The following is a 12,217-nucleotide window of genomic DNA, read 5'->3' as shown; positions in this document are numbered from 1 at the left end:
GTCAGCGAAAGAGATAAGAAAATATCACTCATGGTTCCATGTTTTATCAAAAATATCAATATGCCAGCAATTTTTTTCTGTATCTTGCCTGAAGTTTGTTGTTCCCATTTGCTCTGCAGTGTTGGATGCAGCTCACCATCGCCACTGGCCAGGAGTTCTGAAGGTGGTGTCTGGCTGCCACATCTCCCTGTTCCAGATGCCACTGCCAGAAGATGGGATGCAGTTTGGAGGATCCATGAGCCTGCACGGGAACCATATGACCCTGGCTTGTTTCCATGGACCTAATTTCCGCTCAAAATCGTGGGCCTTATTTCACCTGGAAGAACCCAATATTGCATTTTGGACAGAAGCCCAGAAAGTTTTGGAAGATGGTAATTTAAGCTGTTTGCTCATTTCTCTAAATGTTTTTAAATGAGTTTTTAATAATGTGTTGTTACATAAGAAGAAAACAAAGAAAAAATTCTTTTCTTTGTCTGAATCAAGACTATTTCCCAAAAAAATATTTTCCCTTTAAAAATAATCTACTCCTTCCACATCTTGACCACAATTTGATTTATCTGTGGAAGAATGCAAAGTACATTTTCAAATGTACTGGCTATGACCCTGATAATGAGCCTACCGAGTGGATTGCCTGGCTTTTTTAATAGTGTGTGTGTTTGTATTTGTGTAGTCCTTCCTAGCTGTATAATGGATTTTGGTGATCTTATTGTTTATATCTGTCTTAATACTGTGAAGTTTAATTGTCTGTAGCTACTGTGGATTTAACTTCTCTGTTGTTTTCATGCTTTATACCAGGTTTTATTCTCCTGGCACACTAATTACTCATATTAAATACCTGTAGGAGAATGAGAAAAAATTCCACTACCCTCACTGAACTGCTTTTACTTTTTTTTTCCTCTCCCACCACACACTGCCCACACTTTCAATGCAGGTACCAGTGAACACTCCACGTACATTGTGCAAACCCTGGACTTTCATTTGGGCCATAACACCATGGTCACCAAGCCCTGTGGGGCTCTGGAAAGCCCCATGGCCACCATCACAAAGATAACGCGGCGGCGCCACGAAAATCCCCCTCATGGAGTTGCCAGTGTGAAGGAGTGGTTCAATTATGTGACAGCCACGAGGAATGAAGGTTAGATCAGGTTCATTCAGTCTGGGGGTTGATCTGCTTGCAGATAGAGCTGTTGAGAAGCTGCTAAATCTCAAGTGTATGAACAACAAATTGGATTGACCTTTTCTAGCTACGCTTTTGGGAGCAGAATAAAAGATAAAATCTCCTCAACAGTCATACAGCGGCAGTTTTACAAGAGATTTTTCTTAACTTTTTTGCCTTGTCACGATTTAATCTCTCCCATTGTTGCTGCAGAGCTGAACCTGCTTCGGAATGTTGATGCCAACAACCCAGAGAGCAGCACGACAGTGAAAAGTTCAAGCTTGTTAAGTGGCTTCAGGGGTGGCTCCAGTTACAACCATGAAACTGAAACCATCTTTGCATTGCCAAGGATGCAGCTGGATTTTAAATCTATTCATGTTCAAGAGCCCCAAGAGCCTTCATTACAAGGTGTGGTAAAACATAATTTGGTTTTTCTTAGTCAAAAACTATTTCTCACAAATTAGGAGTAAAAGGCAAAGTTAGTGTGCTGATAAGGGGATTTAATATGAAAATTGCTGCAGATCTGCAAGAAGAGATAACATTTTGTAGTAAAATGTAGAGGGAATTATTTTGAGAGAGTCAAGATCTAGTGCAGAGACTGGTCGCTGTAGAAAAAAACTTAAAGAGAAATTAATATGAACATTTCAGCTATGCTGGCTGTTTTCATAGGCCTGGTTTCCTTATGTTTATTAAAATGTAAACTGTGGTTCTTCCTCTCAAGAGTTGCTGGTTCAATGAAAAATATTATTTTCAAATTATTTGCATGCAAATTCTATGTACTTTTAGATTTACTGTATGTGTTTGTAGGTGTTTTGATACTATTTTTTTTCTGGCTGTAGATACAAGTGTTAAACCAAAGGTGGAATGCAGTGTAGTAACTGAATTCACTGACCACATCTGTGTGACTATGGATGCTGAACTGATCATGTTTCTGCATGACTTAGTGTCTGCTTACCTGAAAGAAAAAGAAAAAGGTGAGTTGTTCATGAAGTAACACTTGTCTGCCAATCTGCAGTTGTCAGATTATTTGACAGTAAATATGCTCTAAATCATAACCTTGCCCCTATTTTGACACCTGGTGTTTAGCTTTCTCTTTATAAGATGGTATAGGCAGATGAACACTGTTTCAGGGCAGCTTTATTATTGTTATTGCAATCCTTTCATCAGTGGAGTCTTTTTAAGATATGCCTTTTTCTGATTTCAGAATGATTTACTTTTCTACCTCAGTATGTTCAGTTGCAGCATGTCCATTCTTAAGCACTATGTGGTCTTTTGCAGAAATTCTGGAAACATAAGGTGCTTCTTCTCTTGTTGAGACTTGTTCTTCTGTTTTATTTGAACAGCTTACAAAAAGAATCCAAGTGAGCTGCTCATGACTGACTGGCATTTTTCCTCTGTCCACTTTGCAGCAATTTTTCCTCCTCGCATTTTGGCTGCTCGTCCAGGGCAGAAGAACTCTGTTGGTGTCCTTGAGGACAGCTCCACTGACAAAGAGGCAGAGGAAAGCATTACCTACACTACAGTTGACTGGAGGGAGTTTATGTGCAATACTTGGCATTTGGAACCCACCCTCAGGTAGGAGGCACCTTTAGCTGCAGTCTCTTTGGCTGTGCAGTAATTTCTGGGTTAGAATTTATGCAGATTGAAGGCATTGTTGAACTAGGATACAGTAAACTTAAACTCATTCATTTCAGTCAGGTTTTTCACCTCCTTAAACATCATCTTCCTGTGAGATGTTCATTGATCATCTTGAGCTTATCTGTCTCAATCAAGTTCAAAACCATACCTGTTAGATTTAAGTTGGTCACAAGTAACAGTGGGAAAATAGATTTTTATGTACATACAAATGCCTGTTAGCTATATTTATATATTTATGACTGAGTCTTCTATTTATTACTTTTTTAGATTAATATCTTGGACTGGGAGGAAAATAGATCCTGTTGGTGTTGACTACATCCTCCAAAAGCTGGGCTTTCACCATGCAAGGACTACTATCCCTAAGTGGCTGCAGCGTGGTGTCATGGATCCTTTGGACAAAGTTTTGTCAGTCCTTATAAAGAAACTTGGTACTGCACTACAGGATGAGAAGGAAAAGAAAGGAAAAGACAAAGAAGAATATTAAAAGTACAATGTGACAACCCTAACTCCATTTGATTTTATCAAAGTGTTTTATTATATTTTAAGAACTTAAATATGGTTTAAAGAGAAACCTAACAGCTTTTTGCTACTCTATTTAAAACTTACATTGTGAGTAACTGTTTACTGTGGTACTTGATACCATTCTGTATTTGAAGTTAATGCATGATGATGATGATGATGACCAATGTATATTCTGTGAAGGAATAGCTGGAACACTGTAAATCTGCTCCTCAGCGTCCATTTTATGATGTGCAATATGATCCTGCATCTTTACAATACTTGCAGATTAACTGTGAATTTTCTTAAAATTTTACTTGCCATAACAAAAACCCCTTGTTGATGTGACCAGTAATTGATTTGTCAATGTAGACTGGTGTAAATTATATATATATATATATATAACTTATGAAACTGTGATTGCCTTAGTGCTAAAAATCATGAAGTTTATTACACTTGTAATAAAATTTAACTACTGTACAGGACTTTTTTTTTTTTTTTTTATTAATCGAGGAAGCTGAAGAAGAAGAGAGTGTTTTAGGTGTAACTTTGCAGAGTGTGATTCAAGTGCGGTAAAGCCCAGGAGCTCGGGAAGCCGCCAGAAGGCGGGAAGCGCCGCCCCGACCGAGAAGTAGGGACGCGGCTGCTCCCGGTCCGGGACGGCTGTGGCGGCTCCGGGTGCCGCCCATGCCCGGTGGGAGCGGCCCGGGAAGGCGAGCAGGTGCCCGGGAGGCGCTATTGGAGCCGAGCCGGCAGCACAGGGGTAAAACCGGGCGGCGGCCTCACTCCCGCAGGTGCTCCCGCAGGTGCTCCCTCAGGCACAGCTGCGGCGTCGCGCCTCGGTCGCGCCCCTCACGAAAGGCGGGAAGGGCTGTGAGGGGCCGCCCCCGCCTCTGAGGGCTCGGCGCCGAGGCGTGAGGGCTGCTCGGCTCTCGGAGCCCATCGCCTCAGGGCGGCTGGCAGCTCTCCGGCTTCTCCACCCTCGAGTGGCCTCTGCCGTGCTCCGCCTGCCCGCGGCGTGTGAGCGCTGAGGAATTTGCCACAGCAGGACGAGGGCACAAGGTGCAGGTACCAAACCCTTCAACTCCAGCGCCGGCTCGGCCTGGAGACTCGAGAGGGATCAGCTTTGCTGCTTTAGTTCGCCTCTCTCCCTCAAGAGCGGCTTGAGGAGTTGTGTCCTTGGAGGGGCAGGGCCGCGTTAGGCGTGAGGGAAAAGTGCTTTAACAACGGGAGAAGTGGCCACCCTGCCGGGAGGGACACCACGTCTGAGTTCTACCCCAATTCCTGGTGTTCTCGTGAAATAGCTTGACCAAGAGGACTGCTGGCTTTTTTTTTGCAGGGTGTCTTTGCTATTGGCAGCGTTAGTGTTAAGTTTCTGTAGATTAATCCGAAATGGCGAGCAGCAGTGGCCGCTTAGGGGGTGCGGCAATGCTCGCCTTCGACGAGATTTTGCCGCCCGAGGTTCTCAGACATTCAGTTTCAAAGGATTTCTCCGAACCTGTGACTACAAGGCTGAATCTTCCTCGTTCTATGAGGTGCAGTGAACCGGGGGTGATGGAAAATCCAGGTATAGTCTGCACTTTATACACTGGGACTGGCTGTTAATGCTATTGAAAGTAACTTTGCTTTTTCTTATGACTTCCTTAGCATTTCCTTAAACATGTCACTCCTCTTCTAAAGTCTTTTTGTGCTGAAAGTTTGTTAGCCATCTGTTTTTGGGTGGCCTGTGTAGCAGCAGCATTACCTAATTATCAAGTCCAACTTAAGCCTTAACAGTACTGTAGACTGACAAAATAGAGAGTATGTTCTGCTGCATGAATTTTCATAAATAACATTGTGAAGGTTTTTAACTGCAGTTTGAGGTATTTTGAATTGTGTCACTTTGAGTAAGACACTTAAAAGGGAGGATTTCTTTTAGTTCTTGGCTTGGGAGGTGGTTGTGCTTGGGTGTATCACACCCCTGAAGCTGATGGTTTTATCTATCCAGTGGTTGCTGAAACTTCTATAGTGTCTTACAGGAGTCCCACTGCTGCACAGCTTTGTCGGGAAAAAACACAGGTTCCACTGTTTGCTGCCTGCCTTCAGCAACTTTTATTTGACTGTTGATTCACAAGAGAGGGGAGAGGAGATATATGTCATATTTTTTGTATTACCTGTCTATATTCAGAAATTACTGTATTTACTACAGGTAAAAGCTTTGATGCATTTAAAAGAGGTTGTACACACCTCTTTTGGAATTGCTCTCGTTGCTAATGTAGGGTTCAGTACAAAGCAGTAATGCTCTGCAGTAAATTTTGGTTTAGTTTTTTTTAAAGAAGTGTCTGAAGAGCGTTTATTTTATGCAGATTTTCAGAAAGTGTGTTCAGTTCTCTGTTTAATTTTGTTCATGGACCTTTTCTTTTTAAAGGAGCAGACACCACCACTTTTTCAGGCCTTCCCTCACAGGAAGAGCTGGATTTAATTGAAAGATACAAGCAGGGAGTAATAAACTCAGTATCTGCCTTGCATCTGTTTGCCAAAATGCACCACCTGCAGCTTGAATTGAAAGAAACTAGTGTGGCAGGTAAATACTTCTGCTACCAAATTAGGTAGCTTGTGCCTATCCTTGGGATGACCTGAGTTGATTTGATGGTGCTGATACAGCTGAACCTTTTTGCTGTTGATTGCACTACCCCCAGATATGCTGGGGTTTGGATGCCCTTTTGTTGCCTCCACAGCTGTTTCTCATGATGAGGTGCTACAGAAATAGATCAGATGGATTGTGTTTAATTATGGCTCTTAACAGAACTTTGTGAAGGGAAAGTTGCCAGAATTTTTGGGGAGGTTTGGGATGACAGCTGTACTTTGCCAAAATTGTCTTTTTGTCTTGTGTTTGTTCTAGGAATTGGTATAAGGCCATTTTAAAGCTATGGGTGAAGTGCCGTAAAATAATTTCACTGATTGCATCTGCTTTTTTCTTCTCCTTTAAAGGCAATTCCATAAGGCCTTATTTTGCCTTTTGTGCTGTGATAAATGGTGTTTGCTACAAGACTGGGCTGGGAAAGAACAAGAAGGCATCTAAATTAAATGCAGCCAAACTTGCTCTTGCTGAGCTACTTAACTTGGAGAATACAGGGGCAAAGTCTTTTGAGGATTCAGGTAAATATTGTAACAAGACTAAATTGGAACTTGAAATGCTTGGTTTAACAGTGTCCTATGCAGAATATCTGTGATTTTATTAAATGCTGCAATTATTGGCCTCTGTCAGGTTTCTTGAATACTTGGGACAAATCTGTAGTTTGGTTCTGAAACTGTTTCTTACTTCTGTCACTTGTGTATTAAGAGTTGCTCAATTGATGCCAGGCATACTGAAGGAATTGAGTTGTTGGTGATGCACTTGATTTGCTACTCACCAAGTAGCTTCATGAACTACATTTTGAGTGGGTTTGAATTTTTATGGTTGAAAGGGTTCCCCACTGATGTACTGCTTTCAACAGAGTTCAGTTACCACAATATTAATATTTTATCTTCTTTTGAGTTTTGCTGTCTAAATCATTCTGAGCTTACAAGGACTTCAGAATCAGAAAGGCAAATTCATAGAGAATTGTAAAGTTTGACTTACTGGAAATCATGTGAGATTTATGTTTAGAAATTAGGAATGACCATCCCACTTCAAAATGTTGTTAAATTCTTAGATTTTCACTGTGCTCCTGCTGAGCTCCGACCTCCAGGAAACTCTGCGTGTGTTTCAAGGACTGGTAAGGAATAGTCTTGTTTTTTCCTCTATTTGCCCAGCAAATAGTTTCTTTCTAGAAAATTTCAGTCTTTTAATATGTTTAGTGATATCTGTGTTGTTACTATTGTTTTAAACGTATTTGAAGGCTGTAAGAGCTAGTATTACTTGGCTTGGTTCTACAGAAGGACACAATTTCAGTAAATTGCTTGAATTTCAGTCACCAGTCCCCATGATAGGAATAGAAACAGTGTTCTCTGTCCTTACCTGAGCTAGTGTGCAGTAAGTGATCAGACTTGGGCTATATCTGTTGTTATAATGAATGATAAAAGCATCAAATATTTGTGTTCTTGAGCTTTTTTTAATCCTGTGGATCTTCAGAATCCTGGAGGTGTGTTGTGCTTATACCATGTGTTCAGGATTATAATGTGGCAAGTTTCTTATGTCTGTTTTTTTCTCCTAGCAGCAAATTTATCTTGATTGTTTCATTTAGGAGGAGAACATACCTATGAAAAGCTCTCCCAAACCCTTGAGGATGTGTTTAACTGCCTGACTACCCAGCACCCCGAGTACCACAGCTGTGGCAGTTCCCTGGCTGCCTTCATCATTGAAAAGGGCAAGTCTGGTTTGAGTGTGGGTTTTGGGCACTGGGAAGCCTCTTCCCACAGAGCACTGAAGCAGCTTGGTGGCAGCCAGGCCAGGTGAACTCACCAGCATCTCTGGTTTTAGGTGGGCAGCACGAAGTGGTAGCTCTGGGGACAGGAGAATGCAACTACAGCCGGAGCTTTGAGTCCTGTGGGAGGCTCTTGCACGACAGCCATGCTATTGTCACTGCCAGGCGTTCCCTGCTCAGGTGGGAATGTCTCTGCAAATCCTTCATGTGCAGCCATTTTGTCTCACTTTTCTGCACTCAAATTATAGTTATGTTTATTATGTATATAATAAATAAAATAGCATAAACATATATAACAGATTATATATTGTATAAAGTATGTAATGCATTTTTCTTTTAGATATTTGTACCGGCATCTCTTGCTTTTCTATAACAAAAATCCAGCCAAGGCAGAGAGATCCATATTTTGCACAGCACCAGGCTCGAAGCTGCTTACCTTAAAGCAAAATATAACTCTCTCTCTCTACATGAACCAGCTTCCAAAAGGAACTGCTGAGTTAAAATCAGAGGTGTAAGTACCATGGCACTTCTCAAGATATAGTGGAAGATTCATTTCTGTCTTCTTTTGAGAATGTTAATGCACAGGGTAGTAGTGATAAAAATGAGATATAGCTCAATGTGATGGTGCTAAAAACTTCTACGTGGGCTATAGGACGAGCTTTTGTTAATTGCAGACAATAACCTGTTAACCTCCTTGCCAAGATACTATTAAAATGCTATTAAATCATTAATTCAATCTCTGAGTGGATGTAATGACTTAATGCCATCATACAAGATTGGAGTACAAAAAGTTTTGGATTGAAAAAAAGGCTCTGCTTTGATGTCTTATATCTTTGTAACTAAGGGTAAGAACTGTTTAGCTTCAGAACAACCACTGGTTTGTCTCCCTTATGTGTTGTATCTTCTTATTTAAATATTTTTAATCACAGCGTGAGTGAGGTTTTAAAGGAGGTTTTAAGAACATTACAGCTGTTTTCTCACAAGTAACTTCTGTTAGACTGTGAGTAGACAAAAAGTGGCAGCTTGTTTGCAGCTGATCTTTTCAATGTGTACAGACTGGTGGCTAAGATTAGGTTGAAAGGCTATTTCCTATTTAAATGCTGATTTCAGTATTCTAGGCACCCGAGCAGCACAGTCTGGTGTTCCTAAGAATTACAGGCGTTGAAGATAATACAAGGCCTCGATTTACTGATTATTTTTTTCTGAGAAATAGCATTAGCTACCACTTGGTGTCATTTCTGTGATCTGAGTGCTTTCTCCCTGGAACCCGTTCTCTTGTCCTGCCGTAGCCATCTCGGTCCCCAGTCCATATCTGCTTATGAAGCCAGTGAAGAGCTGAGTCTGCATGTTGCTCTGGAAGGCAGGATTTACCTGGCTGCTTGCTGTCCCCCCAAGACTGTCAGAGTGAGCAGCATGTCAGCTGGTGACAAGCTGACCAAGTGGGAGGTGGTTGGTCTTCAGGGAGCCTTGCTGAGCCACTTCATTGAGCCCGTGTACATCAGCAACATTCTTGTGGGTATGTTCTGTACAAGTTCTTGTGTTTTCATATTCCAGTTTGATTGTATTTTATAAAGCATGAACTAAACAATGAGCTCTTTGAGAGTTACAGAATTGTTCCTTTAGATGCAGTGGACCAAAGTGTATTTATTTAGTAGGCAGTTAGAAATTCTGTTGGATGTGAGGCAAACTTCTCAGCATATTTTCTGGTCTGAAAGGTTGAAGTTTGGTTTTAGTGATCTTCTGCAGGGACCATAAAGAGCTGGTGAAAAACAGTGGTTCAAAAAAAGAAAGCATCCAGTTAAAATAATGGTGCCTCTGGAGAAGAAAGTGGGAAATAATTTTTTGTGAATTGAATATTGGAACTGACCTTTACGATTTTATGTGAAAAAATGACTATAATAGATTAAGAATGCAGTAATGAGCATTTTTAGCTTTTTTATTTGATGTACTTGTATGTGACTGATCTTGTCCTGTTTTCTAGGAAATGGAAGTTGTAAGGATACAAAAGGACTGGACATAACCATAAAGCAGCGCCTTGATGATGAACTTATTTCAAAGCTTCCCGTGCCTTACCTGGTCAACAGATCTCATATTTACTTGGTGAAAGCTGCTCTGCCAATCCAAACAGATTTGAACCAGTGGTCACTTAGTTTGAATTGGACATTGTCAGATGCATCCCTGGAGGTTGTGGATGGATTAAGTGGGAAAACCACTGAAAGGTCAGCATTTATCTTCATTTTGTTGGGAATAATGGATTTGTGCTGGTTTGTTGGAGTGTTCAGCTTTTTTAAGCTATTAAGGGAATTCTGTGTTAGCTGAAGGCATCCTGTGATTAAGAGAAGTTTTAGACATCTTGTAAGTTCATACTGAGATACCAAGGTGGCAAATAAAACAGTTCTCTCAGTGGAGGTATCTGTAGTGCATTGCCTGTAGCAGGGAAAATGTTTTCACCTTCACAGTGCATAAAACTAATCAGGATTCAGATTGCATTGAGATGAACTCTACCGTGATGGCATTCACAGTGTGTTAGGAGGGAGGGAAATCCCCTGCAAGGATCAGAGCAGTGTCCCTGCAGTGAGTTTGTTCCTGATGTCCATCCCCGTTTCCGCAGCTCCCCGTTCCGCAGCGGCAGCTGCCTGGCCAGCCGCCTGTGCAAGGCCGCCATGTTCAGCCGCTTCCGCATGCTCGCCAGGGAAGCGGGACAGGCTGATCTGCTCCACTTTCCAACGTACCACGAGGCAAAGGTGAGCTGGCACAGGGACAGACATCCACTGTGTGTGTTCTACCACATCTTGGTGGCAAGAACAGATCTCTCTAACCATAATGCTTGAGATTGTTCAAGGTTTTTTTATTTTTTATTTTTTTTTAGATTAAATCACAGTTGTACCAAGAAGCTAAAAGCTTGCTACAGAGCTACTTGGAGCAGCACAGTTATGGGTCATGGATTGTGAAGTCTTCACACATTGAACAGTTCAGTGATTGATGGAGGTGGATTGAATGTTAAGTTGGTTTGAATGATCTGTTTCAGTACATATATACTGAGTAGTAAAATGTTCAACTTTAAGTTCATAGTACAGGATGAAAACAATTACGGAACTGCTTTTTGTCAGTTTGAATGCAGTTATTAACCACCTGTAGCAGTTCAGTCTTTTCCCAAAATTGATGTTTTCTTATAGGTAAATCTCTTCTGCCTTGGCAACCACAGTGCCACCTCATTTCAGCTCGCTCACCCCTGTTCCTACAAATCTCCACCCCATGGAGTAAATGATTTTTCCTGATAGTTTCAGGATTTCTACGTCTTGATTTCTTCCTTTTCGTATCTTCACTTTAAAAAGAAAAATCACTAAAAGCTGGATTTGTTTTTAAAAAAGTATGCTAATGTAAGAGTCTTTTGAGAACAAAAAAAGAAGTGGGCAATCTATGCTTTATCTGTAAGCTTCCATCATTTGCTGAGAGTTTTGTTTACAATTAATTTGTCAAGTGGCTTATAGTTTCTAATTTGTACTATAAGAGTTAAAAAATAATTTTTGTACTTCCAAATGCAAAACGTGGAATGAGCAGCTGTTACTCAACTGTTTTGTGACAATTACTGGTTCTGGTAGTGGGTTTAAAGCATTATGGAGGTGTCAAAGCTGTAAATAAGAAGATAATGCAATGTAGTACAGAAGCCACCAGAAACAAGTTTTTTGCAGCTTTTGTGGTTTGCCTCAAACTACATCAGTGTTAATGCTTATGGATGAGTTAAGACTCCTGCACCCTCAGATGAGTTCATTGCTGCACTGACAAGTCCTGGTGAAATTGTCTGCATACACAGTAACCTGGAAAATGGTGCCTGTCACAAGGGAATTTACTTCTTTATAAGTTCTGCTCCATAAGAGCATGGTAGCAGTGGGAGGGTGTTGTTAAATGCCATGTTTGGAGTTGGTGTGGTGTTGTGAACACTGGTGTGTTCAAGAAGGACAGGGCACTTGGATTATGTTCCATGATTCTGGAAATCATGCAAGAGTGGGGAGTTACACAGTGTACTTGTTCATCAGAAATAGTGAGTGTAGTGCTGTTGTCATGTTTCACCTTCCTAGTGTTAGACCATTCTCAAAGAAGTTTTTCCTCCTGGTATTTGTGATTTCCTTAATCTGTTCTTCCAGATAATAAGTAGAGTTTTCTGTGGGGATGATCTTATGCTGATTTACAAGTTGTTGAAACTCGTTGACTTGTTACTACTCAGTCCTTGACCTCTTTTTGGCTAATGGTTGAATTTTTTTGACTCTTGTTTTCTGTTACTGTCTTTTAATTTTGGGGGGTTATGTGGTCATGTTTAGTTTATTGTGGCACTTGTTCCATGTAATGTTTTCTAAGAATTCTTGGGAAGGGCCATTGTATTCTGGGCTAGAGCACAATGCTGCCTTTTTGCAGGGGTGTTAAAAGTTCAATAAAAGTCCTTGACAGTAATGGACAGCTCCCTCCACCATTTCTGAACCAGAAGGAACTCCTCCCTGGAAGAAGATTGCTTTCCTTCATACCTGGTAATGATGTGAGGTGA

The 12,217-nt window shown here is 41.1% G+C and overlaps 2 protein-coding genes across 14 annotated transcripts in view; both read left to right on the top strand.

The window, feature by feature from the left end:
• BLTP1 (bridge-like lipid transfer protein family member 1) overlaps positions 1-3,777 on the top strand; it is an 84,468-nt gene extending 80,691 nt beyond the window's left edge. For all 12 annotated transcript variants that reach the window (XM_079306238.1, XM_079306239.1, XM_079306236.1 and 9 more), the window contains 6 exons: positions 120-371; positions 932-1,135; positions 1,370-1,564; positions 1,996-2,130; positions 2,566-2,731; positions 3,062-3,777. In XM_079306238.1, the coding sequence (XP_079162364.1) occupies positions 120-371; positions 932-1,135; positions 1,370-1,564; positions 1,996-2,130; positions 2,566-2,731; positions 3,062-3,278 (1,169 nt within the window). In that variant the 3' untranslated portion in view covers positions 3,279-3,777. The remainder of the gene's footprint in view (positions 1-119; positions 372-931; positions 1,136-1,369; positions 1,565-1,995; positions 2,131-2,565; positions 2,732-3,061) is intronic.
• Positions 3,778-4,065: 288 nt separating this feature from the next.
• On the top strand, positions 4,066-12,126 carry ADAD1 (adenosine deaminase domain containing 1). 2 transcript variants are annotated; one of them, XM_079306564.1, is made up of 12 exons: positions 4,066-4,360; positions 4,632-4,859; positions 5,700-5,855; positions 6,263-6,430; positions 6,967-7,029; positions 7,498-7,620; positions 7,734-7,857; positions 8,018-8,188; positions 8,967-9,193; positions 9,659-9,896; positions 10,289-10,421; positions 10,547-12,126. In XM_079306564.1, exons 2-12 carry the CDS (start codon positions 4,685-4,687, stop codon positions 10,658-10,660), a joined length of 1,692 nt encoding a protein of 563 aa, XP_079162690.1. In that variant the 5' UTR covers positions 4,066-4,360; positions 4,632-4,684; the 3' UTR covers positions 10,661-12,126. The 2 variants fall into 2 exon arrangements, with proteins under 2 accessions (XP_079162690.1, XP_079162691.1); XM_079306565.1 differs by having other exon boundaries at positions 4,089-4,360; positions 4,674-4,859.
• Positions 12,127-12,217: the final 91 nt, after the last annotated feature.

Source organism: Erithacus rubecula (assembly GCF_903797595.1).
Source record: "Erithacus rubecula genome assembly, chromosome: 5".
Classification (NCBI taxonomy): Eukaryota; Metazoa; Chordata; class Aves; order Passeriformes; family Muscicapidae; genus Erithacus; species Erithacus rubecula.
The sequence above is the reverse complement of the archived record's forward strand: the minus strand, read 5'-3'. Positions and strand labels throughout refer to the sequence as shown.